Raw genomic sequence first — 27,336 nt, forward strand, 5'->3', positions numbered from 1 at the left:
GTACTCTTGTTTTCAGACAGACGACAAGGGGGTGTTCTGCACGGACTTGTCTAAGGAGTACCAGTTGGCAGCCTCTACCTTCAACCTCAGTCAGGAGGACATGTGGACTCTGTCCCAGAAGGCGATAGACTGCACCTTCGCCCCAGACCTAAAGCAGCAGCTACACCAGAAGTGGCTGGAGCTACGGCCAACGCTGTTCCAGTCATGACAGACAGAAAGCGCTGCTTGACATCTATGGGTTCAGAATCACCAATCTTGACCATTTGAGTAGTTATGAGATGTAGATTAGTGATTCCGGCAGAGTTTTTTTCCCTTCTTCACACGTTCTTCTCAGAATAGCTGAAGAATGCAGGACCATGAGTCATGTACAAAAGGGAGACATTTTGTATTAGTAAAGTAGTTTATCAATAAAACATACATCAAGTTGCTTTTACTTGTCTCCCAGTTAGTATAAAGGTCTCATGTAGGCTACTTTACTTTCCATGCGAAACTCATTCTCCGCAAACAAATACTAGAACAGACGGCAGGCACGTTGTCCATTCACAGAAGATCGAGGCAAGGTGACATATCTGGGTCATATTATACAAAAAGTAAAACGTATGCTCATCATTCAATGAATCGTCTTTAAGTATGTTGATCCTTGCAGATTCCAACTCATCTGAATGTAAGCAACTCCATATTGTTGGTACTGGATTAAATGAGCCGGTTACAGTAGGTACAGGAAAAGGCAGGTGATGATAAATTGGGCTAGGTGGTGGAACCATATCAAATAATTATATTTCTATGGGTGGAACTGTCACCACTGTATGCTGTCTTCTATCCTCAGGTGGTGGGTACATAAGAAAGTCTAAAAGATTATAATTTTCATTCTATGGATGGTACTCTGTCCCATTCCATCCAACCCTTGGGTACAGAGAAAGGTGACACTGCCATTGGTCAAAGCACAGTCCTACTGCTGTAAACTAAAATAAATGAAATAATTAAACCCATTTGAACAACAAACAAATAAAAAACATTATGAATTATGTTCAGTTTGTTTTTGGGGGAAATATCTAATGGGGTGTTAATGTCTTGTTCTTTTCTAAAGTGGTTCTAAGTGTCTGGATCTGGCAGGTCATATCGAGACGGACTTTAAATGATAAAAGTAGATTCAGCGTGATGAAGCTGCCACGAGCAGCACCGCAGATAGACTGTAGACGGGAGGGAAGTGCATCTGCGACAGCCTCAAGTCAGACAGTTTCCAACAGCAAGGTTTGATCAACATTGCAGTGTTTATAAAAGGCTTTCTTTATAATGTCGAGATGAACACATTTTGAACCCCCATATCACACATTGTACAATCAATTAGTGAGAGCCTTAAATAAAACATTTTGGGAAATATAATGTATATATTTCATCTCTCTACTCTTGGCAAATTGGTTTGTTTCATTCACGTCATTGGTCAAACAAAAACACCCTAATGATTGGTTGACAATAGAACTTCCCACAATGCAGGCGGCGGCTGCAGGATGAAACTGCAGAAACTTGCAGTCAAAACTCCATGACCTTTCAACACATGATTTTTGTCAAGTTCATGCAATCAACAATTTGGTGCAAGTCGGACGACTTCTATCCCGGAATGCAAAACACACAAAAAAAAAGCGGCTGCTCAACTGCGCCCATTCAGACGATGCATGATGCAAGACTGCTCTCACAGTCTAACAGAGTATCTGTGGCATGCGCACGGGTAACTACGGGAACAATACAGCGGAGAAGCATCACGCTTCAGCGCTCCTGGTTGTTGCGGAAATGGACCAATTACCATGGTTTACTTCGTAGCATCTACGTACGGCATCTCGCTGAATCTACCTTTAAACCCAACCTAAGACCTGACCCAGCAGCTTGTGCATTGCTGCCCCAGTGACAAGAAGGTCTCCCAGCCTTCTTTCTGTCCATAAGACAAACTAAATTATATAAAACGAAATAGAAGTGTTTTTATGAAACTAACTAGTAAAGTGGATCTGAAAAAAATCTTTAAGCTAATATAAAAACAACTATAATTTACACTATAACGGCCTCTTTTCAAACTTGTTCTTCTCCTTGCCTCCTCCCTTCTTCATCTTCTTCTTCAGTTTGCCGTGTCGTGTATCTCCTCCCTCGTTTTTGTCTGGCCTCGGCTGCTCATACTTCCTCTTCTTGTCACTGTTGGAGAACAGACAGTGTTACATGATGAGCCGTAATAATAAATGCCATTTAGAAAATGCTTAACAAAGCGATTCACAGTAGCGCATGCAAACATTTTCATATGGGTGGCCCCACCATAAAAACACTGAAAATTCTTAGCCCTTTCCCATAGCCCTAACCCTTTTATGTTTGCAGTTATGTAAGGTGTAAGCAATACGGTGTAATTCTACTAACTCACTGCTTATACCTATCCAGACCCTTCGGGGCCGAGACGAAGGTAGCATATTACATTTTTATAGCAAGGATTCTAGATGCTTCTCCTCTTACCTCTTTATGCTGACGACAGCTGTCTGTCCTGCTTTCTTCAACACCTGGTCCCATTCCTCGTGATCTCCTCGGATCAGGTACTGTTGCAGGTCCATCTCCTTGACCTTCTCCATGTCCTGTTTGTGTTTCTCCTGGAACTCTTTGGCTGCCTCATCCTGGGGAGAATTTTTTTTTTTTTTTTATCTATGATGGACTCATATAATCACTGCACCATTGCATATTATGGTCTACCTATCCATTTGTTGTCATGCCATTCATAAAAACGGAGGAGAGTTTCGTACTAGATCATCATTGAGGGTTTTGACCGTGGGCTCCATGGAGATGTCTTTAGATACAACCATCTCTGCCTCAATGGCCTTCTCCTGGATTCTGTTGAAGAACTAAAACAGCACACAAACATGGTGAAAATAACTACATGGGTAATAATGAATCAACTAGCTGTCATTGTCTGAGACACAGTAAGTACGAGACGTTAAAAACTTTAGGACATTTCATCATACAATACATTTTCTAGGAACTAACGTTTTTTTTTGGGTTCCCTACTTATAGCTAAGCAGGATGGATAGAATGGTAGAGTAAGAAATGAATTACATTTCCCCTCATGGCTACTAAATGTGTCTTCTCACCTGCACTACTTTCCTGATGAGGCGGTTGAACAGTCCCATGAGCTGAGAACTGGGCAGGTCAATCTCCTTCTCCAGCTGGTCCACTGATTTATGCTGCAGCCCCACACCTAGCAACAGAGCCTGGAGATGAACAGACGGGGTTAGACTAGTAAAAATTTAAAAAGAGGGGGATAGACAAGAGTTACACTACATTAAGAAAGAGGGAGAGAGTATGTGTGACGTCCTACTCACACACTGTGCGGCGGACAGGGTCACGTCTCCCAGCTGTTTGAGGAAGAACATGCGTGCCACGGCAGGGATGAGGTCCATGATGAGGTGGTAGTCCACCATGTTCCTAGAGTACATCTCCAGACGCTTCAGATCATAGGGGCTGAACTGACCAGACAGCTCAGAACTGCTCAGGGCTGGGGAGGAAAAAGCAGGTGAGACATTGAGAACCACTTGTCTGTAGCCCAAATCATTCAAAAGTACTGGCCCAAAACATTCAAAGGTTAGACTGTCAACAGGTGGGGAGACCCATTTTGGTCTAGTTAGATAACCTCGGGGACAGTGGTGGTCGGATTTTTGACTGGTGGGGAGGGAAGGAGAGAGTGAAGGGGAACTTACCGGAGCTGGCATCCGTCTTGGTGGCGCTCTTGTTCTGCAGGATGTTGAGGGCCATACTGGGAGAGAAGCTGCTGAACTGGTAGGAGAGCAGAGACAGGAAGCGCCGACGGAAATCTGGAAGAAACAAAGACGAGGTGAGTTGTAAATGCAGAGGGAGAATAGAGTAGAGCATCCGATGACACTTTATTTCCCACTAAGAGACCGAACACACAAGCCTCACCTTTCCAGAAGGCGGACAGCCACTGGCCCTGTTCAGGAGCCTCCGCTGTGTTGAGCTCCTTCAACATCACCAATGAGTGCTCCCCCGTCAGGTCATTCTGGGAATGACAACACCACACCATGGGTCAAGAGACAAAACCAAGCATTACGATAAGCAAAACTCCAACTGCATCCAATTGCAGCCCAATGTAAAGTAGTAAATTGTGAATTGTAGACATTGTCCACTTACAGGGGTTTGCCGCAAATAGACAGGGACAAAACCAGCTTTCTTCCAAAACCTGTGCGGTAACAAAAAAAATAATGATTAGTACCTGGGAAAAAACAGAGGTGATGAAGCCAAATGCAGAGTTTCCCAGTGTCAGTAAACACCAATTATGTATATAAATCTATCTATGGTAAATAACACTTACTTGAGCAGCGGAGGTGTGAGGCCATAGGATACTCCCAGGTATTCTAGTCTCTCGGCCCTCCTCTCACTCAGCTTCAGAAGCAGAGGAGGGAGGTCCTTCCTAGGGTGCAACACCTCTTCTAGGAGGCTCACCGCCTATATATTAACAACACTGTTAGCAAAGCACCTCCAACAGAGTGACCAACAACCAACTCCGCTCAATGCTGCTCTTTGGAGTCAATGTGAGTCTGGATGACTTTTCTCCCTGTGGATGTGATTTGTACTCATGGAATGTGTATGTTCAGGGGAAGGTTTTTCTGTTGGCGAGTGTGCAAGTGTTTCCAGGCGTTTGTGTGAGTGAGGCATTACCTCGCTGGTGACAGAGGTGATCTGGCTGTTAGCGGTCTGTGCGTTCTCATCCATGTAGGGGAACTGACCCTCGTAGTACAGCTGTAACTGTTGCACTGCTCTGGAGCCATAACCCATCTCCAGGACAGACAGGGAAACAACCAGTTAAAGGGATACTTCTGGATTTTGGCAATGAGGTCCTTTATCTACTTCCCCAGAGTCTGGGGTGCAGTTTGAAGGAAGTTGCTGACAAGCATTAGCGCAATGACTGGAAGTCTATGGGTAGATGCCAATAGACTTCCAGTCATTGCACTGTTAGAAGTAGTTTTGCAAGCCAATGCTAACGTCCTTCATACTGGATACAAAGGCATAAAAAAACAGTATCCATGAGTTCATCTGACTCTGGGGAAGTACATTACCAGTCAACAGTTTAGACACCTACTAATTCAAGGGTTTTTCTTTATTTTCTACATTGTAGAATAATAGTGAAGACATCAAAACTATTAAATTACACATATGGAATCATGTAGTAATCAAGAAAGTGTTAAACAAATCTAAATATATTTTCAATTGTTCAAAGTAGCCACCCTTTGCCTTGATAACAGCTTTGCACTCTTGGCATTCTCTCAACCAGCTTCATCTGAAATGATTTTCCAACAGTCTTGAAGGAGTTCCCACATATGCTGAGCACTTGTTGACTGCTTTTCCTTCACTCTGCGGTCCAACTCATCCCAAACTACTTCTAACATCAAACAAGTGAAATGGCGGTACAGGGACAAGGTGGAGGCGCAATTCAACTGCTCAGACACGAGACGTATGTGGCAGGGTCTACAGGAAATAACGGACTACAAAAACAGCCACGTCACGGATACCGACGTCATGCTTCCAGACAAACTAAACACCTTCTTTACCCGCTTTGAGGATAATACAGTGCCACCGTCGCGGATCGCTAACAAAGACTGCCCCTCCCCCTCCTCAGTGGCTGACATGAGTAAAACATTTAAACATGTTAACCCTCGCAAGGCTGCTGGCCCAGACGGCATACCTAGCTGCGTCCTCAGAGCATGCGCAGACCAGCTGGCCGGGGTGTTAATGGATATATTTAAATCGCTCCCTATCCCAGTCTGTTGTCCCCACATGCTTCATGGCTACCATTGTTCCTGTACCCAAGAAGGCAAAGATAACTTTACTAAATGACTACCACCCCATAGCACTCACTGCTGTCATGAAGTGCTTTGAAAGACTGGTCAAGGAGCATATCACCGCCACCTTACCGGCCACCCTAGACCCACTTCAGTTTGCATACCGCCCCAACAGGTCCACAGATGACGCAATCGCCATTGCACTGCCCTATCCCATCTGGACAAGAAGAATACCTATGTAAGAATGCTGTTCATTGACTACAGCTCAGCATTCAACACCATAGTACCCTCCAAGCTCATCATCAAGCTGGAGGCCATGTGTCTCAACCCCTCCCTGTGCAACTGGGTCCTGGACTTTGACGGGCCGCCCCAGGTGGTGAAGGTAGGAAACAACATCTACACTTCGCTGACCCTCAACACTGGGGATCCGCAAGGGTGTGCTCAAACCTCTCCTGTACTCCCTGTTCACCCATGACTGCATGGCCATGCATGCCTCCAACTCAATCATCAAGTTTGCAGACGACACAACAGTAGTGGGCTTGATTACCAACAACGACGAGCCAGCCTACAGGGAGGAGGTGAGGGAACTCGAAGTGCGGTGTCAGGAAAACAACCTCTCACTCAACGTCAAAACAAAAAGGAGATGATCATGGACTTCAGGAAACAGCAGAGGGAGCACCCCCCCTATCCACGTCGAAGGGACAGCAGTGGAAAGTTAAGTTCCTGGGCATAAACATCACAGACAAACTGAAATGGTCCACCCACACAGACAGTGTGGTGAAGAAGGCGCAACAGTGCCTCTTGAACCTCAGGAGGCTGAAGAAATTTGGCGTGTCACCCAAAACCCTGACAAACTTTTACAGATGCACAATCAAGAGCATCCCATCGGGCTGCATCACAGCCTGGTACGGCAACTGCACCACCCTCAACCGCAAGGCTCTCCAGAGGGTGGTGCGGTCTGCACAACGCATCACCGGGGGAAAATTACCGGCCCTCCATGACACCTACAGCACCCGATGTCACAGGAGGCCAAAAAGATCATCAAGGACAACAACCACCCGAGCCACTGCCTGTTCACACCGCTATCATCCAGAAGGCGAGGTCAGTACATGTGCATCAAAGCTGAGACAGAAGCTGTTTCTCAATCTCTATCTCATGGCCATCAGACTGCTAAACAGCAATCACTAAATCAGAAGCTGCTGCCTACATCGAGACCCAATCACTGGATACTTTAATAAATGGATCACTAGTCACTTTAAACAATGCCACTTTAATAATGTTTACATTTCTTATATTACATGTATATACTGTATTTTATACCATCTACTGCACCTTGCCTATGCTGCTCGGCCATCCATATACTTATATGTACATATTCTCATTCACCCCTTTAGATTCGGGTGTATTAGGTAGTTGTTGGGAAATTGTTAGATTACTTGTTAGATATTACTGCACTGTCGGAACTTGAAGCACAAGCATTTCGCTACACTCACTTTAACATCTGCTAACCATGTGTATGCAACCAATTTTTATAGATTTTTTAAAATTTGTAACCATCTCAATTGGGTTGAGGTCGGGTGATTGAGGCCAGGTCATCTGATGCAGCACTCCATCACTCTCCTTCTTGGTCAAATAGCCCTTACACGGTGTTAGGTGAGCCTTGAATTCTAAATAGATCACTGACTGTGGGTACCACACATGCAGAGAATATCCGTTCACCTACTCTGCGTCTGACAAAGACACGGCGGTTGGAACCAAAAATCGCACATGTGGACTCAGACCAAAGGATGGATTTCCACCGGTCTAATGTCCATTGCTTGTGTTTCTTGGCCCAAACAAGTCTTCTTTTTGGTGTCCCTTAGTAGTGGTTTCCAATTCGATCATAAAGGCCTGATTCACGCAGTCTCCTCTGAACAGTTGATGTTGAGATGTGTCTGTTACTTGAACTCTGAAGCATTTATTGGGGCTGCAATATGAGGTGCAGTTAACTCTAAATGAAATTAACCTCTGCAGCAGAGGTAACTCTTGGTCTTCCTTTCCTGTGGCGGTCCTCGTGAGAGCCAGCTTGATGGTTTTTGAGACTACACTTGAATAAACTTTCAAAGTTCTTGAAATTTTCCAGATTGAATCACCTTCATGTCTTAAAGTAATGGAATGTCATTTCTCTGTGCTTATTTGAGCTGTTCTTGCCATAATATGGATTTAGTCTTTCCCCAAATAGGGCTATCTTCTGTATACCACCCCTACCTTGTCACAACACAACTGATTGGCTCAAACGCATTAAAGGAAAGAAATTCCACAAAATAACTTTTAAAAAGGCACACCTGTTAATTGAAATGCATTCCAGGTGACTACTTCATGAAGCTGGTTGAGAGAATGCCAAGTGTGTGCAAAGCTGTCATCAAGGCAAAGGGTGGCTAATTTGAAGAATCTCAAATATATTTTGATTTGTTTAACACTTTTTTGGTTACTACATGATTCCATATGTGTTATTTCATAGTTTTGATGTCGTCACTATTATTCTACAATGTAAAAAATAGTAAAAAATAAAAACCCTTGAATGAGTAGGTGTGTCAACTTATGACTGGTACTGAAGATTAAGGGCCTGATTGGCAAAATCACACTGTAGCCCCACATAGTCAACACACCTACATACAACTCAATCGCTTTGGAAAGTCAGAACCAAAATATGTCTGTTTAGAGAGCTGCACTGCACAAGCACAACTGACAAACCACGAAATACAGGGGGAAAAAACAGAACTTACCCCCTGATAGTCAGGGTTGACAGCGATGCGCACCACCCTGCCTCCAGACAGACTGCCAAACTCTGGGTCTTGGAACTGCAGAGAGAGCACAACGTTAGAACTGATCAATGGCAATAGTGTGAGATTATCAGTGGGAAACCATATGGCTCCAGGCTTTAGGCCTGTATTCTCAATACCTGCTCTGACACGGTCCAGGGGATGAGGTCACCGGAAGCCTTCTTTCCTCTGGACAGACTGTTGAGGATGGACTGACGAGAGATCTCTCCTTCCAGACACACCTGAGAGGAACATCACGCACACACACATAAACAAACTTTAGTCTTATCCGATGATGATGATGATGATTTCTACTATTGCTTGTGAGTTTGCTGACTGTAGAATCCGATGCTGCATGCACACTGTCTGCCACAGACAGAGTACACAAAGGCCTGTCCCATTGAGGCCGGTGCAGGCATTGTCATATGCCGGTTGCTTTGCCAGGCTACGTTTAGTCCTTTTCCCCTCAACCAACTGCACTCCTTGATGATGGTGGAGGCCGCGCCAGGTGGAACGATCCACAGCAACAGTCTGGAGGGAGGCAGGGTCTATCCCACACTTCTTTGGTGACGTCCTCAGTTGGTCCTTTAGCCGCCTTCTCTGCCCACCTGCATAGCAACGACCAAGTTGTAGCTGTCCGTACAGCAGCTTCCGTGGCAGGCGATCCTCTGCTATCCGGATGGCATGTCCGAGCCATCTAAGCTGGCGGTGTGCGATGGACGCCTCAATGCTCTTGCAGTTGGTTCTCTGTAGGATCTCTGAGTGTGGAACACGGTCCTGCCAGGTCACTTTCAATATGCGTTGGAAGCATTTAATGTGAAAGGACTCCAGCTGTTTTAAGTGCGGCTGTTGAGTGTTCATGGTTCACATCCAGAAAGGAGGGTATATACAAACACTGCAACTTTGGTGTGTAGGTGCAGGTCGCTGTTAAATTCTTGATTCTGGATATCCTGGTCAATGTTGCAATCTTCCAATATTTAAAGTGTGGTAGAAGAGCAAGTGAGGAGCATGGTTTTCGTTAGCCAGTAATAGCCAGCCTTTGACCAACATTTTTTTCTTCAAAGCAGATCATTTAAAGTGGTGTGTGCGGCTAACTGTCCAGGAGAAGGAAAATAATGCTATTAAACCTATTCGTTGATGGAAATACAGTACATTCGACTGGTCATGCTTATCGGTCTACTGGTTCATTTGCATAATTTAGTGGAATTAAATTGGCGCTTGCACAATATATTCGTTATGCATCTTATTTATCATGAGTACAGCATAGAGATACAGAGCCTTTGAGCTGAAAATCTGTCAGACAGCGCAAGAGCTGCTGCTACAGCACCTAAAAAAAGCAAATCCTTTAGGCAACAGAAGGCATGCTTCATCAGCGAGTCACACACCACTTTGCAATGAACTGGAGACCATAAGAATTTTGAAAACACATACTTAATTGTTTGAAACCTGAACGTTTTACTACACGAGGCATATCTTACCTTCAAAGTAGCCTAGCCAAAATCAGACTATATTCTTGGAGGCAATTATTTTATATCAACTTTATTTCATTGTCCAGTAGCCAACGGCACAATGCTTGTCATACTAGCAACACATGCTAGTTGTTGCACATTAGTTCTCCCCTTTCTCTAAATGTCCAACGGATATTTTCACGTCTGTCACATGAAACCGCTCGCATGTCACATACTGACCACACCGCTCGCGTGCGTTGTTGGAAAAATAAATTTGCACATACATGTTATTCAATCATTGCACCCACACTGCTCGCGAGCGTCTGCGTGGTCAGGCTAAAATAGAAGTTGGTTCTATTTGTGACGCTCAACGCGCCACAAATCCTGCCTCTCAAATCGCCTCATTGGTTTTTAGAAGCATACATATGTTTATAGCATATATATGCATAGCAATGTTTATATACCAGGATGAATGAGGTAGCAACAGCAAGCTAGCTAGCTAAATTGCCATAACTGTTTAATGCTTTTCAACCTATCCACAAATTAATATAATTGTTTGTTTTGTTCCATTTGTTTTGAGATTCCAACCTGCGTGTTCTGATCGCTTCTGGTGCGGGTGAACAAAATCAAATGTGTGTGCTTCCAGTTTGGTCAGCATGTAACTTGTGCGTATTACTGAGCTTATCCCCCTAGAGTCTATGTCGGCGCCACCACTGAAATCAAATTAGCATAATACAAAATCCCCATAACAATGTGTCCGTTTAAGCTGTCCGTTTAAGACTCATCCAATTTTTGTTGCATTGGATGAGTCTCTATTCACTGCATCTGCCGATGTCGCACTCCTGCATCTGCGGTGAAAGCAGAGTCAGATCGCCGTTTGTCAGACCATGAGACATCCCGAAAAATTGGTCTTCCCACAAAAACATCTGTAGCAGCCGAATGTTTTGGTCTGCAAACTATTAAGACCCTTCGAAAGAAATAGGACTCTCTCAAACTCGATGTTGACCGTTTCGCTCTACGACCCCCATAAGCGCCTTGGGTCTCGTTTATAGTTGGAACAGTCGATCTGCCAACTTCTGGCTGTAACGTCCAAACAATTTGGTCTACACACTAATATGAGACACTTTAGAACAAACTTCCTTTAGATTTACTTGGGTGGCGGTGGACGGGACTGTTCCATGTAGTGGATCTGTTAGTCAATGTGTTTGTATGGGCTAATAGCAGTAAGGCCAAATACAATCTCATCAAAAAATGTTTGGGGGAAACGTCAAGGTGTCTTAAAATTCAAAATCAAATAGCAAAATGATCCTTGGTATGAACGTCTTACAACAACTCCATATAGATTATTAGAACCCCACCTCCAGCTCCAGGGCTTAGACTAATGGGTTATAATGTGAAGAAATAAGTTTCTAAAAATGTTAAGCTAAATGTTCTGATCTGATGCATCAGACTCATTGCTTTAATGTTGTTTTTTTATGTAGTCCAGGCCTACTTATTTTTATGCATTTTGGGAACCATCATCCCACAACGGTCCCAGAGACTGTTTGGAATAGGCAAAAAACTTTTTTTTCCTACTGTGGGGACAGTAGACTGACATGGGCTAGTGATTTTGCTGTTCGTTACTCGTCTTGTTGGCTGAGGAAAAGCACATTCATTCTAACATCTTCAAAGTGTGCAATAGAATTTCGGTAAGAAGGACCGCACATCGTTGCATCCTCGACATGCATGTTATGTTAACATGAATTACCATCATCTAAAATGTGATTTGTCATTCTGAGCACTGTGGGTGGACACCGTAATCAGGTTATGAATGACAGAACAGCTATTTCCATGTTAAAATGTTATGGGATGCATCGTTCTCCATTGTTTATGATGGTAGGCCACTCTGGTAGGCCTACATTATGATCAAATAGCCACAGTAGCCTACATCTACAATTGATTGGTGTATCTCCAAAGCACAAGAAATCCAATCTTGTGCTGACAAATATGACATGCACAACATTTAAGATGCCCTAAAGACCACCCGCGGCCCAAGAAGTTGCGTTCGCTGTCCCCTCAGAAGTGCAGATGGGTCCACTCTGATAAAATAAACTAAGGTAGTGCAGAAGTGGGGTGAACACGTCGTAGCTCTCTTAAACCAACCGAATCCAGTTGACTACTTCATCTCCCACCCAACTTTTGAGGTCTGCGCCACCATCAGGTCACTGAACAAAATAAAATAAAAAGGGGGGGGGGGGGGGGCTCTCTCTGTACCAGTGCAGTTCACCTGCTCATCTCTGAGATATGGAGACATGAAAATATTGTCACCATATAAAAGAACAAGAGACAAATCCATCTGCAGCAACAGCAAGGGCATATCCCTCCTTGCAGTTGCTGGCAAAGCCATGCTCCGCAGATTCATCGACACCACCACTGAAGACCTGCTACCGGAGTCCCAGTGCAGCGTCAGAAAGAGCAGAAGCATGGCGGACATCATTTTCAGTGGACACCAACTGCAAGAAAAGTGCCGTGAATAGAAACGACATGTTCATGGCCTTTGTGGACCTCTCCAAGGCCTTCGACACAGTACCCCGTGAACTCCTTTGGAAGGGCCTCCTGCAGTATGGCTGCCCTGGGAAATTTGTGAACAAACTGCCCGAGTTCCATGAAGGGATGGTGGCCAGAGTAAAAGTTGGCATTCAGGAGTTTGAACCCTTTGGAGTCTCTCACCCGCATGAGCGAGCGAACACACACACACACACACACACACACACACACACACACACACAGAGACAAAAACAGACAAACTGACTGAGCTCAGTTTATTCACCTGTATGACAGCCAGGACCTCTGGCAGTGAGTTCTGTTTGGGAGGAACAGGAGGCAGTAGGCAGAAGAGGTGATGTGCCGGGGCGTCTGACAACATCTGCAGGTCGTTGGGAGAGTTCTGGAACCAACAGAAGGCAAACCGGTAAGAAAACAGATATACGCAGGAGGAAGGTTTGTCTATAGAGGAGCCACCAGGTTATTGGGACAGACATGAATGCCATTCTGGACAAATCTAATATGACCAACTGTAATCCACAGGCAACCAAGGCTCCAACATATATTATCTTATTACAACCTCATTGATGTCTGGTGAGTTCATAACGCTGATTTTTGTTGTTGTTGAAAAATAGTACACTTTCTTCAAAACACACAAAACATTCCCCAGGATCGATTTCGTACTGTTATCTACCTCAATTTTCTTAATAATTAAGAAAACAGAAAATCTACATATGAGCCGATCTGATCATTATGCTTACTACTGACAGATACACATTTAAGAAGTTCCAAAGAGAGTCACAAGATGGCGCTTTAATTTTTCCTTACCACAAAATCCTACTTTGTGAACAATTTGAAACTGAATTCATAATGATCAACAAAAACTGTCAATGATCCTCTGATTTTATGGGACGCCATCAAAGATTATTATTAAAAACAAGGATGCTGCATTTGCATCTGGACTGAATAATTCACAGTTAAAAGAAATCAGAATTGGAAAATTATAGTGTTCAAAGTATTTTTTCAGACCAGGTATCAGTAATGATAAATAAGCAACTATTGAATCTGAACCAGGTGAATTACTATCAAACCCAAATTAAATCAACCAAAGATTTTCAAGTTTGTATAAAAAAATAAATAATTGTACACTGATTATAAATCCACAACAAGTCAGATGGAGTCGTTTTTAAAAAAGGTATAAGAACTATTCTCTTAGCTGAGAAAGCCGGCGTTCTCTCTCTCTCCATGAACTCAACATGGCATTGAATATCATGAATAAAGGCAAATCACCTGGTTGGGATGGTACTCCTCCTGAGGTCTATTTAACATTTTGGAACAAATTAGGTCCACTGTTCAAAAGGTTTGTACAGCACTTATTTTGCCGTTTTTGTGTTCTCACCATCGCCCCCCTATCTTTGATAAGTAGAGATATACTATTTTCAAAAATCCTGTTATCCCGTCTCGAAACTAACTTAGCCAAATTGGTACATCCGGACCAAAGTGGGTGTGTTATCCTCAGATAACATCCGTCATCTATTACATACCTCACATGCTTCATCACAAACCAAAGCTCCTTGGGCAGTTACCTTTCGATGCAGAAAAAGCTTTTGATAGACTAGAATGGTCACACACACAGTACCAGTCAAACGTTTAGACCCCTACTAATTCAAGGGTTTTTCTATATATTTTTTTACTATTTTCTACATTGTAGAATAAGATTGAAGACATCAAAACTATGAAATAACATTTGGAATCATGTAGTGACCAAAAAAAGAAGTTCAATCGAAATATATTTTATATTTGAGATTGTTCAAAGTAACCACCCTTTGCCTTGATGACAGCTTTGCACACTCTTGGCATTCTCTCAACCAGGTTCACCTGAAATGCTTTTCCAACAGTCTTGAAGGAGTTCCCACATATGCTGAGTACTTGTTGGCTGCTTTTCCTTCACTCTGCGGTCCAACTCATCCCAAACCATCTCAATTGGGTTGAGGTCAGGTGATTGTGGAGGCCAGATCATCTGATGCACCACCCCATCACTCTCCTTCTTGGTCAAATAGCCCTTACACAGCCTGGAAGTGTGTTTTGGGTCATTGCCAAGCGTCGGCTGGAGTGATGTAAAGCTCACTATCATTGGACCCAAGAGCAATGGAAACACGTTCTCTGGTGTGATGAATCATGCTTCACCCTCTGGCAGTCTGATGGACGAATGCATTGTGCCAGCTGTAAAGTTTGGTGGAGGAAGAATGGTCTGGGGCTGTTTTTCATGGTTCGGGCTAGGCCCCTTAGTTCCAGTGAAGGGAAATCATGACGCTACAGCATACAATGACATTCTACACGATTCTGTGCTTTTAAGTACACGATTCTACCTTCAAAGTAGCCTAGCCAAAATCAGACCATATCCATGGAGGTAATAATTTTATATCAACTTTCTTTAATTGTCTAGTATCCAAAGGCACAATCCTAGTCATATTAGAAACACATGCTAGTTGTTGCATATTAGATCTCCTCTTTCTACATTTCTAACAGACATTTTCATCTCTGTCAGATGAAACCGCTCGCATGGTGTGGTGCGCTTCTCACAACAGTGTTGTCCCACTAATTGCATTATAGAACGCACATTCGGGCGTAGCCTACTGCCTTGAAGAAATAGTAGTTCATCAACATGTTAAGCTAAACGCTCTGATCTGTTGCATCACTCATTGCTTTTTAGCGTCACACACACAACTGTCCCAGAGTTAGTTTGGAATAGACTATTTCTCAACAAGCTGACCAATAGAATAGGTCAACTTCTCTACTCTGGGGGATAGTAGATTGACATAGGCTAGTGACTTTGCTGTACGTTACTCGTCTTGTTTGTAATCTAAGATAGAGATGTGGGGGGGTGTTACTTTTTGGATCTGTGGTATGATCCTGATGATCAATGCTTTGTATGTGTACTTTTTACTAGTGTGTGCAATGCTCAGGCTCACCTTGTAGTGCGAAGCCACATAGAGAGCCATGAGTCTCTGTAGGAAGGCTTCAGATGCCTTGTGGTAGCAGAACAGTGTGTCTCTGTTCACATAGTATCTGTACAACACAGGTTAAGGATGACGACAACAGCAGCAGCAACGACTAAGACAATCACATAGCGTGCCATTAAAGGCCACAATACTGAATTTGTTTTAGGGCCAAACAGCAGCCCTGTAAAGCTGAGGAATAACCACTGTACAGCATTATCTATTGCACCATGAAAGGATACAGGTCGCAGGTCTGTGGCAGGGGGCAGCCAGAGATGACTCTGGGGATGTTTAGACAGTCCAGACACAGCAGCTCGTTGAGCCACTTCTCTACAGGGTCTCCCATGGCATAACGGATGGACTCATGGAGGGACACCTCTTGGAGGGAGCGAGCTGGGAGAGGAGGAACACAATAATTAAAACACATTACAGGTACAGATGCAATGTACCGGTAATGTATTTTTTGTAAATCTTTCTTACAACCGCATTAGTCTTTCAATACTAGCACTGACTTTGCAGATAGTTATTTTGTAGAAAACTGGATTAGCAATGATTGTGATCGTTGGTTTTACCTACAGTAGTAGAATGCATTGAGTGCGAGTCTGGATAAGGTACATGTAAAATGTAGTAAGGGTGTCTTGGTCACCTGCATTTAGCCTGGCTGTGTTGGTGCTCCTGTTCTCTGCTGACAGACTCTGCTGGCTCTCTGAACTCTGCTGCCTCAACTGTTGGATCAACTTCAGGGAGAGAGAACGACCTGTGCCCTCATACCTTCAGGGATAAAAAGGGGTAATCAGGAACAGACAGTTTGCGCTATGGTGCACCGGGGGGGTCCAGAATCACATGCACACACGCCACTGACCCGTTGATGGTGGAGGCCATGAAGACCAGGTATGGTCCGAGCAGCTTCTTGACCAGAGGAAGGGGGATGGCTGCAGCCTCATCTATCACCAGCAGCTCAGCCTGACCCAGCTTCACTGAATCAGCTGGGTGGATGTACTGAATCGTCTGTCTATGCTCCTTAAAGATGTTGACTCGAACCACAGCCTTGCTGAACTCGGGGTTCAGAGACTGGATGATCTCATAGTCCAGGTGCTCCTGGGAATGGGAGAGGGATGTTTAAGTGAGGAATATATTTAATGAAGCTTCCATTGTCGGACATATAGTTCACTCACAGACAGACTGACTATAGGAGACAAAGAAAGAGAAGGGTCACCTGGTATTGAAGGGCATCGAAGCCTTTGAAGATGAATTCAAACAGAGTGTGCAGGTTGTCTGGGCTGGGGGAGGTGATGAAGATGTTGGAGTAGCTGTGGAGACGGACAACAGGACACTATGAGCAGCAGTATGTCACAGTATGGAGTGTGCGAGTAAAGGGACTCCACACAGATCGCGGTTAGCGAGTGCGTCTCCTCCAACACAGCGACAAGCACGCTTACGTAGATCAATCCAAAAGTGTAAAGACTCATGAGTGGTTTGTGTGTGAGAGAGATGAGGTCGGTGAATCGGCAGTAAACCGTACCCAAATGCCACAGCCCCAGCCACAGCCAGTCCCAGCGCTGCAGACTTGCCCCTGCCTCTAGCTGCAGTCAGAGCCACAGTGCTCCGCAGGGTCTTCTCTGAGATGGCCTCGATGAACTTCAGCACCGCCTTGGCCTTGGAGGGAGAGACCACAACAAACCAGAAGCTAAGAAACACACACCATGAATAACAGGATCTCCACTGAGAAGTGCAAAGCTTGGATATCAACAAGTCAATAAATGCTGTCCTACACCCATTTACCCAATTGTCTTCTGACAGGTGGCGTTACTACTATTATCATGTGATGCCAGTCTCAACCAGATCAGACGGATTCACGCTATCGGACGTAAGACAATATCCTATCCCCTTGTTTTATATATGAGAGTATGTCCTGACCTGGTCCATGGTCTTGCAGCTGTCCACCAGCACACCAACAGGCTGCGTGTCCTGTAGAGACTCCTTTAACTCCTTCAGCTCCTGTTCCCGTGGCGAAAGACTGTCCTCCTACAGGAAGGAGACCAATGATTGGTCAAAGGGTTAGTCAGGTTATAACCCAGAAGTCAATGAATGGAGTTTCCCTAGGCACGAAACTGAAGGAACCTTGCTCCAGTGTGTCCTAATCAACACGACCCAGGATTGCTGTGGAGCGTGGGATTGTGTGCCTACCTGAGTCTTGGGAGGAACAGGCTTGATGTTGGCAATGTGGCTGGAGATGGGCAGGACGTTGAGCTGGTCGTCAATGACAACACACGTCTTACAGGACGACAGAGATAGGATGAACCTGGAGGGGAGGGCAGTTAGTTACCATGGATATGGTATCAGTTAGGGTTATATGGCCCGTCAGTCATTTCAAAAGAACAAGGAAGCCCTTGTGAGAATAGTCCTCAAGAGTTGTAATTGGGCGGCCATATTTAAACTACACTGAACAAAAACAAACCGCAACATGTAAAGTGTTGGTCCCATGTTTCATGAGCTGAAATATCCCTGACATTTTCCATACGCACAAAAAGCTTGTGTCTCTCAAATTTGTTGACATACCCGTTAGAGCATTTCTCCTTTACCAAGATAATCCATCCACCTGACAGGTGTGGCATACATATCAAGAAGCTGATTAAACAGCATGACCATTACACAGGTGCATCTTGTGCTGAGGACAATGAAAGGCCACTAAAATGTGCAGTTTTGTCACACAACACAATGCCACAGATGTCAAGTTTTGAAGGACCGTGCAATTGGCATGCTGACTGCAGGAATGTCCACCAGAACTGTTGACAGAGAATTGACAGTTCATTTCTCTACTATAAGCCGCCTCGAATGTAATTTCAGAGAATTTGGCAGTACATCCAACCGGCCTCACAACTGTAGACCATGTGACCACACAAGCCCAAGACCTCCACATACGACTTCTTCACTAGAGACATCGTCTGAGACCAGACACCTGGACAGCTGATTAAATTGTGTATTTGCACAACCTAAAAATTTCTGCACAAACTGTCAGAAACCATCTCAGGGAAGCTCATCTGCTTGCTCGTGGTCCTCACTAGGGTCTTGGCCTGACTACAGTTCGGCATTGTAGTTGACTACAGTCAGCAAATGCTTAACTTTGGTGGCCACTGGCACGCTGGAGAAGTGTGCTCTTCACAGATGAATCCCGGTTTCAACTGTACCGGGCAGATGGAAGACAGCGTGTATGGCGTCATGCGGGCGAGCGGTTTGCTGATGTCAACGTTGTGAACAGAGTGCCCTATGGTGGCGGTAGGGTTGTTATGGGCAGGCATAAGCTACAGACAACGAACACAATTGCATTTTTGAAAGCACAGAGATACCGTGACGAGATCTTGAGGCCCATTGTCATGCCATTCATCCGCCGCCATCATTTAATGCTTCAGCATGATAACGCACAGCCCCATGTCACAAGGACCTGTACACGATTCCTGGAAGCTGAAAAAGTCCCAGTTCTTCCATAGCCTGCGTACTCACCAGACATGCTCTGGATCTACGTTTACGACAGTGTGTTCCGGTTCCCGCCAATATCCAGCCATTGAAGAGGAGTGGCACAACATTTCACAGGACACAATCAACAGCCTGATTGCGATGCATGAGGACCCTACTTTTTGGGGGGTATCTGTGACATTGGCATATCTGTATTTCCAGTTATGTGAAATCCATAGATTAGGGCCTAATTTATTTATTTCAATTGACTGACTTCCTTATATGAACTGTAACTCAGTAAAATTGTTCCGTTTATATTTTTGTTCAGTGTATTTGAAGACCACTGACCTCTCATTGAACCTTCCCACCACGTCCTGATGGGCCTCGGTCCTGTAGCGAGAATGAACATCCTGGGGAAGAAACATACAGTGCATTCAGGAAAGGATAAAGACTAAGACTTGACTTTGAGTTAACTGACTTGCCTAATTATTTATTTTTTTAAATTAAATGCGATTTCAGTTTTATTTTGTAATAAATTAGAAGAATGTCTACAAACCTGTTTTCACTTTATCATTATGGGGTATTGTGTGTAGATTGATGTGGGGGGGGGGGGGGGGAGAGAAACTATTTCACCCATTTTAGAATAAGACTAACATAACAAAATGTGGAAAAAGTGAAGGGTTCTGAATACTTGCCAGATGCACTGTAAAAACAGCAATATTTAGACAACAGTAGTCTTAAACTGGCTCTAACCCAGCAAGGATTAAATGGGCCTCACCATAGTCATTGTGTACAGCTGCTTGAGCGAGTTGACCGTCCTGAGAAGAATCACCACGATCCCTCCGCCTTCCACAGTCTCCACAGTTCGAGCCAGGAGATTGGGAGTGAGAGCCTCAAAGTCCTGTGTGAGAGAGAACGAGAGACACAAAAAAGTTCAATACAAAATCTGGAGAGTTGAACACAAGGATTGTGAGATGTCAGGTGTTGACAGCCAGGACAACAAGAGGAAGAACACGCATGTCTCACCTGCAGGACGCACATGCCGTACGTGTTTCCAAGAATCTTGTGTGTCTCGTTGTAGTAGCAGTAGCGGATGTTCGTGGCGGCGACAAACAACTCAAAGGGGTCGTCTTGCTTAATGTTCAGGGTGCCGGTCTTGATCTTCTTCTGGAGCTGACGCATGCGCTTCTTTCGGTTGCTGTTTGAAAGACGAAAGAGCAAAACAAATTAACTCCCGTTAATACGCCCAATGTGTGCGAGTTGGCGACACTAATTGTCATGGCCAGATGGCACAAACATCTGGGACCAGGCTAGAGAGGGAAGTCGCACACATTGGGCGTAAGACGCACGCATTTGACCTTCTCTCATGCATTGAAACAAGTACTGCTTTTATTTTCTAATGAATCCAGTTCATATTCAGTGCGTTAACTTTTCAGCTGTGCCTCTAAATCGTTTTGAAATCAGAGCATATGGGCCTGCAATTCTACGTCTGAGGGATGGAACCGGGGAGAACAGACCGTGGCTTTGGGGGGGGGGGGGGGGATGAGGTACCTGATGATCTTCTTGTGTTGTAGGTGTCTTTGGAGGGCAGGCAATGTGAATCCAATAGTGCGTTCGGCTGAGTGTACCACCCTCTGTAGTAGTGCCTTGTGGTCAGCGGTGGAGTTGCAATGCAGCCCGACAGTACGCTCTCGATGGTGCTCCTGTAGAACACTGAGGGCCCTCGGGGACAGGACACATTTATTCAGCCTCCTGAGGTTGAAGAGTCGCTGTCGTGCCTTCGCCACGGTGTCCGTGTGGTTTGACCATTTCAGCTCCTCTGAGATGTGTACGCCTTTTTTGAATGTCTGAGGCGGCCCTATTGATGAGGATGCCTGGTTCCTCTCGAAGTCCACAATCAGCTCTTTTGTTTTGCTGACGTTGAGGGAGAGGTTATTTACCTGGCCCCACACCTCCCTGTAGGCAGTCTCTTCGTTGTTGGTAAAATCAGGCCTACTACTGTTGTGTCGTCAGCGAACTTCACAGCATGTGATACTAGTGATTTAATCCACCACTTGCATGAGCCCAGATCCATAGGATACATCATTCACCTCGTTTGGACATTGACAATTTAGCACTAGGTTTATTAGGCTGTAAGAGCGAAAAGGCCACATTCAGCAGGAATTTTGGAAGGGTGAACTGATTTGTCTAACTATGAACATTATTTTGCCCAAACAGATTGTGAACCCAAGTTTGGAACGGATTCTAGTCGGGGGACAATACTATGTGTAGGGGCAGATTTAGGCTGTCATCTTGTCTTCAGGAGATTTTCTGTTTCATTTATTTGGACTTTCACAATAGCTAATGTAAGTCATTAGAACAAACATCCAACAACGGGCAAAAATATTGACATTAATAACATTATGGGGAAGAAGGCTACTAGTGTGGTCATCTCCACAAGAACACTCGTGTTATTACCCATACTACTATTTATTTAACTTAGCCTTATTACACCAGCAAAATTGGTATTTGAAATATGATATGCCAACTTGTCTTAAATAAAAAATTAAATGCAATGGGGGCATTGCATTTAAGCATTTATGGACAGTGTTGAATATAAGCTACGATGCATTCGATAAGTATTCAGAACCCTTAACTTTTTCCACATTTTGTTACGTTACAGCTAGGGCTGTTACGGTGACCGTATTACCGCCACACCGTCGGTCACGAGTCATGAAGACAGTCAAATTTCACATGACTGTTCAGTCACGGTAATTAGGTTTCTCCAAGCTCTGATGCTGGTCATTAGGAGCCTACAAAACTTGCTAACTGCCTGGTACTCAGCACACTATTGTTCCTCTAATCATTTTGACATCAATGCAAATGTCATTGAAAATCTAAATCAAACACTTCATGAGAGCCCATGAGCTCATGTTGCATTTCTATAGGTTATGCAATTGTGTGAGAAAACAGAGTGATGGCCTCTATTAAAAAGAGGAGGATCCCATCATCTTTCTATAGGCTAGGCCTATTTCTCAACTTTCCTAATATTAAGCACATTGCTTAAATTTACAACAGAAGTATAGCCTACCGGGCTAGGATGAAAATGAACCACAGGAAAAGTGTCCTCCATTCGCTATTTAAGTCCATAGAAGACATTAATTAATCCACTGCCCTAATATAGGTGCATGACATGGTTCATTCTAAACCAAAACAAATGTTACACATATCTTTATATATTATTTAGTATAAGATTAAAATAAGTCTGATGGGTAACAATATTCGCCTATCACATGTGAATTATATATTATCACTTGTGAATGATGCCCAGCATAAGAAACAATGCCTTTTTTTGCAACTTTTTCATAATCCAAGTCGCACACCTCATGTAGCCTAGCCCGTAGGCCTGTGTTTTATTAAGGTTTGTATCACAACTAAAGTGGCAAAATAATTTCTGAAAATAAGGCACACTAATCCAATTCCCTTCAACGGGCATACATAGTTGAAGTCGGAAGTTTACATACACCTTAGCCAAATACATTTAAACTCAGTTTTTCACAATTGCTGACACTTAATCCTAGTAGAAATTCCCTGTCTTAGGTCAGTAAGGATCACCACTATATTTTAAAAATGTGAAATGTCAGAATAATAGTAGAGAGAATGATTTATTTAAGCTTTTATTTCTTTCATCACATTGCACTCAATTAGTATTTGGTTGCATTGCCTTTAAATTAATTAACTTGGGTCAAACGTTTCAGGTAGCCTTCCACAAGCTTCCTACAATAAGTAACTGAGTCAGGTTTGTGGGCCTCCTTGCTCGCACACGCTTTTCAGTTCTGCCAACAAATGTTCTATAGGATTGAGGTCAGGGCTTTGTGATGGCCACTCCAATACGTTGACTTTATTGTCCTTAAGCCATTTTGCCACAAATTTGGAAATATGCTTGCGGTCATTGTCCATTTGGAAGACCCATTTGCGACCAAGCTTTAACTTCCTGACTGATGTCTTGAGATGTTGCTTCAATATATCCACATAATTTTCCTCCTGCAAAGCACCCCCAAAACATGATCAAATCAAAGTTTATTTGTCACGTGCGCCAAATACAACAGGTGTAGTAGACCTTAGTGAAATGCTTACTTACAGGCTCTAACCAACTGTGCAAAAAAGGTATTAGGTGAACAATAGGAAAGTAAAGAAATAAAACAGTATAAAGACAGTTAAAAACAGTAAAAAGGCCATATACAGTAGCGAGGCTACATACAGACACCGGTTAGTCAGGCGGCTGATTGAGGTAGTATGTATATATGGTTAAAGTGACTATGTATATATGATGAATAGAAAGTAGCAGTAGCGGAAAGAGGGGTTGGCGGGTGGTGGGACACAATGCAGATAGCCCGGTTAGCCATTTGATTACCTGTTCAGGAGTCTTATGGCTTGGGGGTAAAAACTGTTGAGAAGCCTTTTTGTCCTAGACTTGGCACTCCGGTACCGCCTGCCATGCGGTAGTAGAGAGAACAGTCTGTGGCTGGGGTCTTTGACAACTTTTAGGGCCTTCCTCTGACACCGCCTGGTGTAGAGGTCCTGGATGGCAGGCAGCTTAGCCCCAGTGATGTACTGGGCCGTACGCACTACCCTCTGTAGTGCCTTGCGGTCAGAGGCCGAGTAATTGCCGTACCAGGCAGTGATGCAACCAGTCAGAATGTTCTCAATGTCGTAGCTATAGAACTTTGAGGATCTCAGGATCCATGACAAATCTTTTTAGTTTCCTGAGGGGGAATAGGCTTTGTCGTCCCTCTTCACAACTGTCTTGGTGTGTTTGGACCATTCTAGTTTGTAGGTGACGTGGATATTGAGGAACTTAAAGCTCTCAACCTGCTCCACCACAGCCCCGTCAATGAGAATGGGGGCGTGCTCGGTCCTCCTTTTCCTGTAGTCCACAATCATCTCCTAAGTCTTGGTTACGTTGAGGGATACGTTGTTATTCTGGCACCACAAGGCCAGGTCTCTGACCACCTCCCTATAGGCTGTCTCGTCATTGTCGGTGATCAGGCCTACCACTGTTGTGTCGTCTGCAAAAGTAATGGTGTTTGGGCCGTGCCTGGCCATGCAGTTGTGGGTGAACAGGGAGTAGAGGAGGGGACTGAGCACGCACGCCTGGGGAGCTCCAGTGTTGAAGATCAGAGTGGCAGATGTGTTGCTATCTACCCTCACCACCTGGGGGCGGCCTGTCAGGAAGTCCAGGATACAGTTGCAGAGGGCGGTGTTTAGTCCCAGGATCCTTAGCTTAGTGATGAGCTTTGAGGGTACTATGGTGTTGAACGCTGAGCTGTAGTCAATGAATAGCATTCTCACATGTGTTCCTTTTGTCCAGGTGGGAAAGGGCAGTGTGGAGTGCAATAGAGATCGCATCATCTGTGGATCTGTTTGGGCGGTATGCAGCAACTAACACTATTTGACGTGTATCTTTTCTTTTTTTTTTTACATGCAAAGACCCAAACGGTGTTCCATAGACACACGGGTTGAAAATACATGTGATCAAACGAAACATCGACATACTTCTGATAATGTGATACACGCATCGGCACACTGCTTCTAAGTTAGCTGCATGCCTCGAAGCTCGAGTATCAAAAGTAACATCACTAATTAACACAGCACTGTCTTGTGTCTTATAGCCCAAATACAGCATGATCATATCTGGGACCGGGCTAATAATCCTTAAAAAGACAAGTAAACATAACTCAAGGCATCGTGTAGGGTATTATTTACCTGCTGAAGCCCAGTTCTTTCTTATAGCACCAGAGGACAGATGGTCTGGCTCTGACTGCGGCTTTTGACAGCATGTGGTGCAGGATGACAACCTGGATGAAGTTAAATTGAACATGGATTACAGATGACAAACACTTCTGGGCTGATATCAATGTCTTAATCATGTACATGTTAAAGTAGACATTTTTACCTGGTCTCTGCCATGGTCCCCGACCACCACGAACATGGTGCGGTGTTGCTCGGAAACGCCATTATCTATCTGGACACGGATCCTGTTATCTATCTTCTTCCGAAATGTTGCCATGGTGGTCCCTGAGGGCGGAAAGCAGCAAGGCTGCTCCGGTAAGGGTGTTATGCAAGGGGACTATTTCTGATGTAAAGTTAGACAGTTTTGTCAATGGGCATATGTGTACAACATGGCAGCGGCACAACAGTAGTTCATCATTTAGCTGATCACATCCCTTAAATCCTACAGATTATTTATGTTATGATGTATGTAGCTAGCAGGTATACAACTCTCTGGTTTAAGATATCGTTCTTACCTGACGTAGTTAGTAAACCCACTGGTGTTTAATCCGGATAAAACGAATGAATGTGGATGAAAACACGGCAAAACACTGGAAGCAGTTAGTTTAGTTTACATGCAGCCATCATGCCGATAAACTCACGTGGGGACGGCGGTTCTGCAGGACCCTAGTATGACGTCAGAACTATGCGACAAAAGTACACGAGCTGTCTAACCAAATGCCTGAAGGTAAAATGTTAACAAACCTGAAATAAACAAAATATGCTCACAAGCAATGAGGTGAAAAAACGCGTGAACCTATATAATATATATAAATATGACTGGTATTTCTAAATATGTTAATGATAGTACAATACCAAAGATTATGGATATACTGACAAATACACCTCTATCCTCACTAGCGGACCGGTGGGCTGTCTCGCTACCGCCTTTCCCGCTTGGTGGATGCATTTCATTATTGCAATCAATTGTTTAATTATACACAATTATCAACTTACATCCCGACATCAAACACGTCTAACAGTAGGCCGTCATTGAAAATAAGAATTTGTTCTTCAATGACTTGCCTCGTTAAATAAAGGTTAAATTAAAAAAATAACATTAAAAATATATAATTTTTTTTAAATTACAATTCTAGTGCAATCGTATTCACTCATTAATGATTCAGGAAGATGTTATTTTTGTTATTAACTATGGATGTCTAATTTGGGGAATAGAATTCTGGACATTTTTGCAATCTACTTTTAATTTGCAATGAGGGTTGTTGATGTCAACCAACGGTTTTCAATGAAGAGATGCTATGCTACTAGCTTCATGGCATGAATATGCACAGCCATCTCAAGGTATTGGAGTGGCCTTCACAAAGCGTTGACCTCAATCCTATAGAAAATTTGTGGGCAGAACTGAAAAAGCGTGTTTGAGCAAGGAGGCCTACAAACCCGACTCAGTTACACCAGCTCTGTCAGGAGGAAGGGGCCAAAATTCACCCAACTTTTATAACTCCGATATAAATTGTTTCCTCAAAGTTGCCGGGATGTCACGTGTCCTGCTTCTACGTACACTCGTAACAACTTAAGCATTACAAAACTTCTATTCGATCAAATATAACTCACGTAGCATATAAGCCATACATTTTTTGTTAACCAAATTCAACACTCATTGACCTCCATGCAAAAACTCCTTGCTTGGTGGGCGAAACGAGGGGAAAAAAGACCACCTGCTGGAAGGAGACAGGTTTTCTGCCGAGTTGGGCCTCTCTTCCCCTCTGACAATACTAAAAAGAGGGGTTATTTTAGCAATAAGGCCCGAGGCAGTATATGGCCAATATACCACAGCTAAGGGCTGTTCTTACGCACAACACCGAGTGCCTGGACGCAGCCCTTAGCCGTAATATATTGGCCATATATCACAAACCCCCAAGGTGCCTTATTGCTATTATAAACTGGTTGCCAACGCAATTAGAGCAGTGAAAATAAATGTTTTGTCGTACCCATGGCATACGGTCTGATATACCACGGCTGTCAGCCAATCAGCATTCAGGGCTCAAACCACCCAGTTTAAAATATAGGTTATAACCAGACTGCCTCATCTCTACACTACACCAGAAAGGAAAATAAAGAGGCTCAATTCGGCAGAAAATCTGTCTCCCCCCAGCAGGTGTCGTTTTGTTGTTTCTCCCACCAAGCAATTCATTTTTTATGGAGGTTAATGACAGTCTCGAATTTGGTCAACAAACAAATGAATGGCTTATTTGCACCGTGGTGTTAATTTGATCAAATAAAATTTGTTATGTGACATCCCGGCAACTTTGAGAAAAAAAATGTCTATGCATATTCATGGAATGAGGCTAGTAGCATAGCATCTGTCTCCTTTGAATAGAGGCGGTTGACGTCAACAACCCTCATTGAATATTCGTAAGAGGATTGCAATAACGAGACGTATCCAACAATCCAAAGAAAGAATAGGCGGGAGCTCGACAGTAGCGCCGCTTTGTGTACGAAGACTCCCATGGTACATGTCTTT

The 27,336-nt window shown here is 43.9% G+C and overlaps 2 protein-coding genes across 3 annotated transcripts in view; one reads left to right on the plus strand and one right to left on the minus strand.

Moving 5' to 3' along the window:
* The window catches only part of mapda (N6-Methyl-AMP deaminase), a 12,940-nt gene extending 12,513 nt beyond the window's left edge, over positions 1-427 (plus strand). Inside the window, exon 10 of the mRNA XM_071344203.1 lies at positions 17-427. Within this exon, the coding sequence (XP_071200304.1) occupies positions 17-208 (192 nt within the window). The 3' untranslated portion in view covers positions 209-427. The remainder of the gene's footprint in view (positions 1-16) is intronic.
* On the minus strand, positions 382-25,488 carry nat10 (N-acetyltransferase 10). 2 transcript variants are annotated; one of them, XM_071344201.1, is made up of 27 exons: positions 25,331-25,488; positions 24,979-25,100; positions 24,789-24,880; positions 20,070-20,241; positions 19,822-19,944; positions 19,392-19,453; positions 17,778-17,892; positions 17,508-17,615; positions 17,113-17,246; positions 16,807-16,900; positions 16,453-16,688; positions 16,237-16,361; positions 15,833-15,983; positions 15,564-15,660; positions 12,878-12,994; positions 8,761-8,862; positions 8,585-8,659; positions 4,699-4,815; positions 4,352-4,485; positions 4,171-4,219; positions 3,943-4,039; positions 3,723-3,836; positions 3,348-3,520; positions 3,117-3,236; positions 2,772-2,870; positions 2,491-2,645; positions 382-2,181 (listed from the first exon to the last, which is right to left on the minus strand). In XM_071344201.1, the coding sequence occupies exons 2-27, from the start codon at positions 25,090-25,092 to the stop codon at positions 2,046-2,048; spliced, it is 3,111 nt and encodes a 1,036-aa protein (XP_071200302.1). In that variant the 5' UTR covers positions 25,093-25,100; positions 25,331-25,488; the 3' UTR covers positions 382-2,045. The 2 variants fall into 2 exon arrangements, with proteins under 2 accessions (XP_071200302.1, XP_071200303.1); XM_071344202.1 differs by having other exon boundaries at positions 24,979-25,122; positions 25,331-25,486.
* Between the last annotated feature and the right edge of the window lie 1,848 nt (positions 25,489-27,336).

This window comes from Salvelinus alpinus, chromosome 15 (assembly GCF_045679555.1).
Source record: "Salvelinus alpinus chromosome 15, SLU_Salpinus.1, whole genome shotgun sequence".
NCBI lineage: Eukaryota > Metazoa > Chordata > Actinopteri > Salmoniformes > Salmonidae > Salvelinus > Salvelinus alpinus.

What these genes read in the sequence shown, in the direction of transcription:
- nat10 (XM_071344201.1), bottom strand. Translation starts at nt 25,092, where the DNA reads ATGGCAACATTTCGGAAGAAGATAGATAACAGGATCCGTGTCCAGATA. An exon ending in ACGGCATGTGCGTCCTGCAG is followed by an intron (nt 19,945 to 20,069) that starts GTGAGACATGCG and finishes TCTCTCACACAG; the next exon opens with GACTTTGAGGCTCTCACTCC. An exon ending in AGGTCCTGGCTGTCATACAG is followed by an intron (nt 8,863 to 12,877) that starts GTGAATAAACTG and finishes TGTTCCTCTCAG; the next exon opens with GTGTGTCTGGAAGGAGAGAT.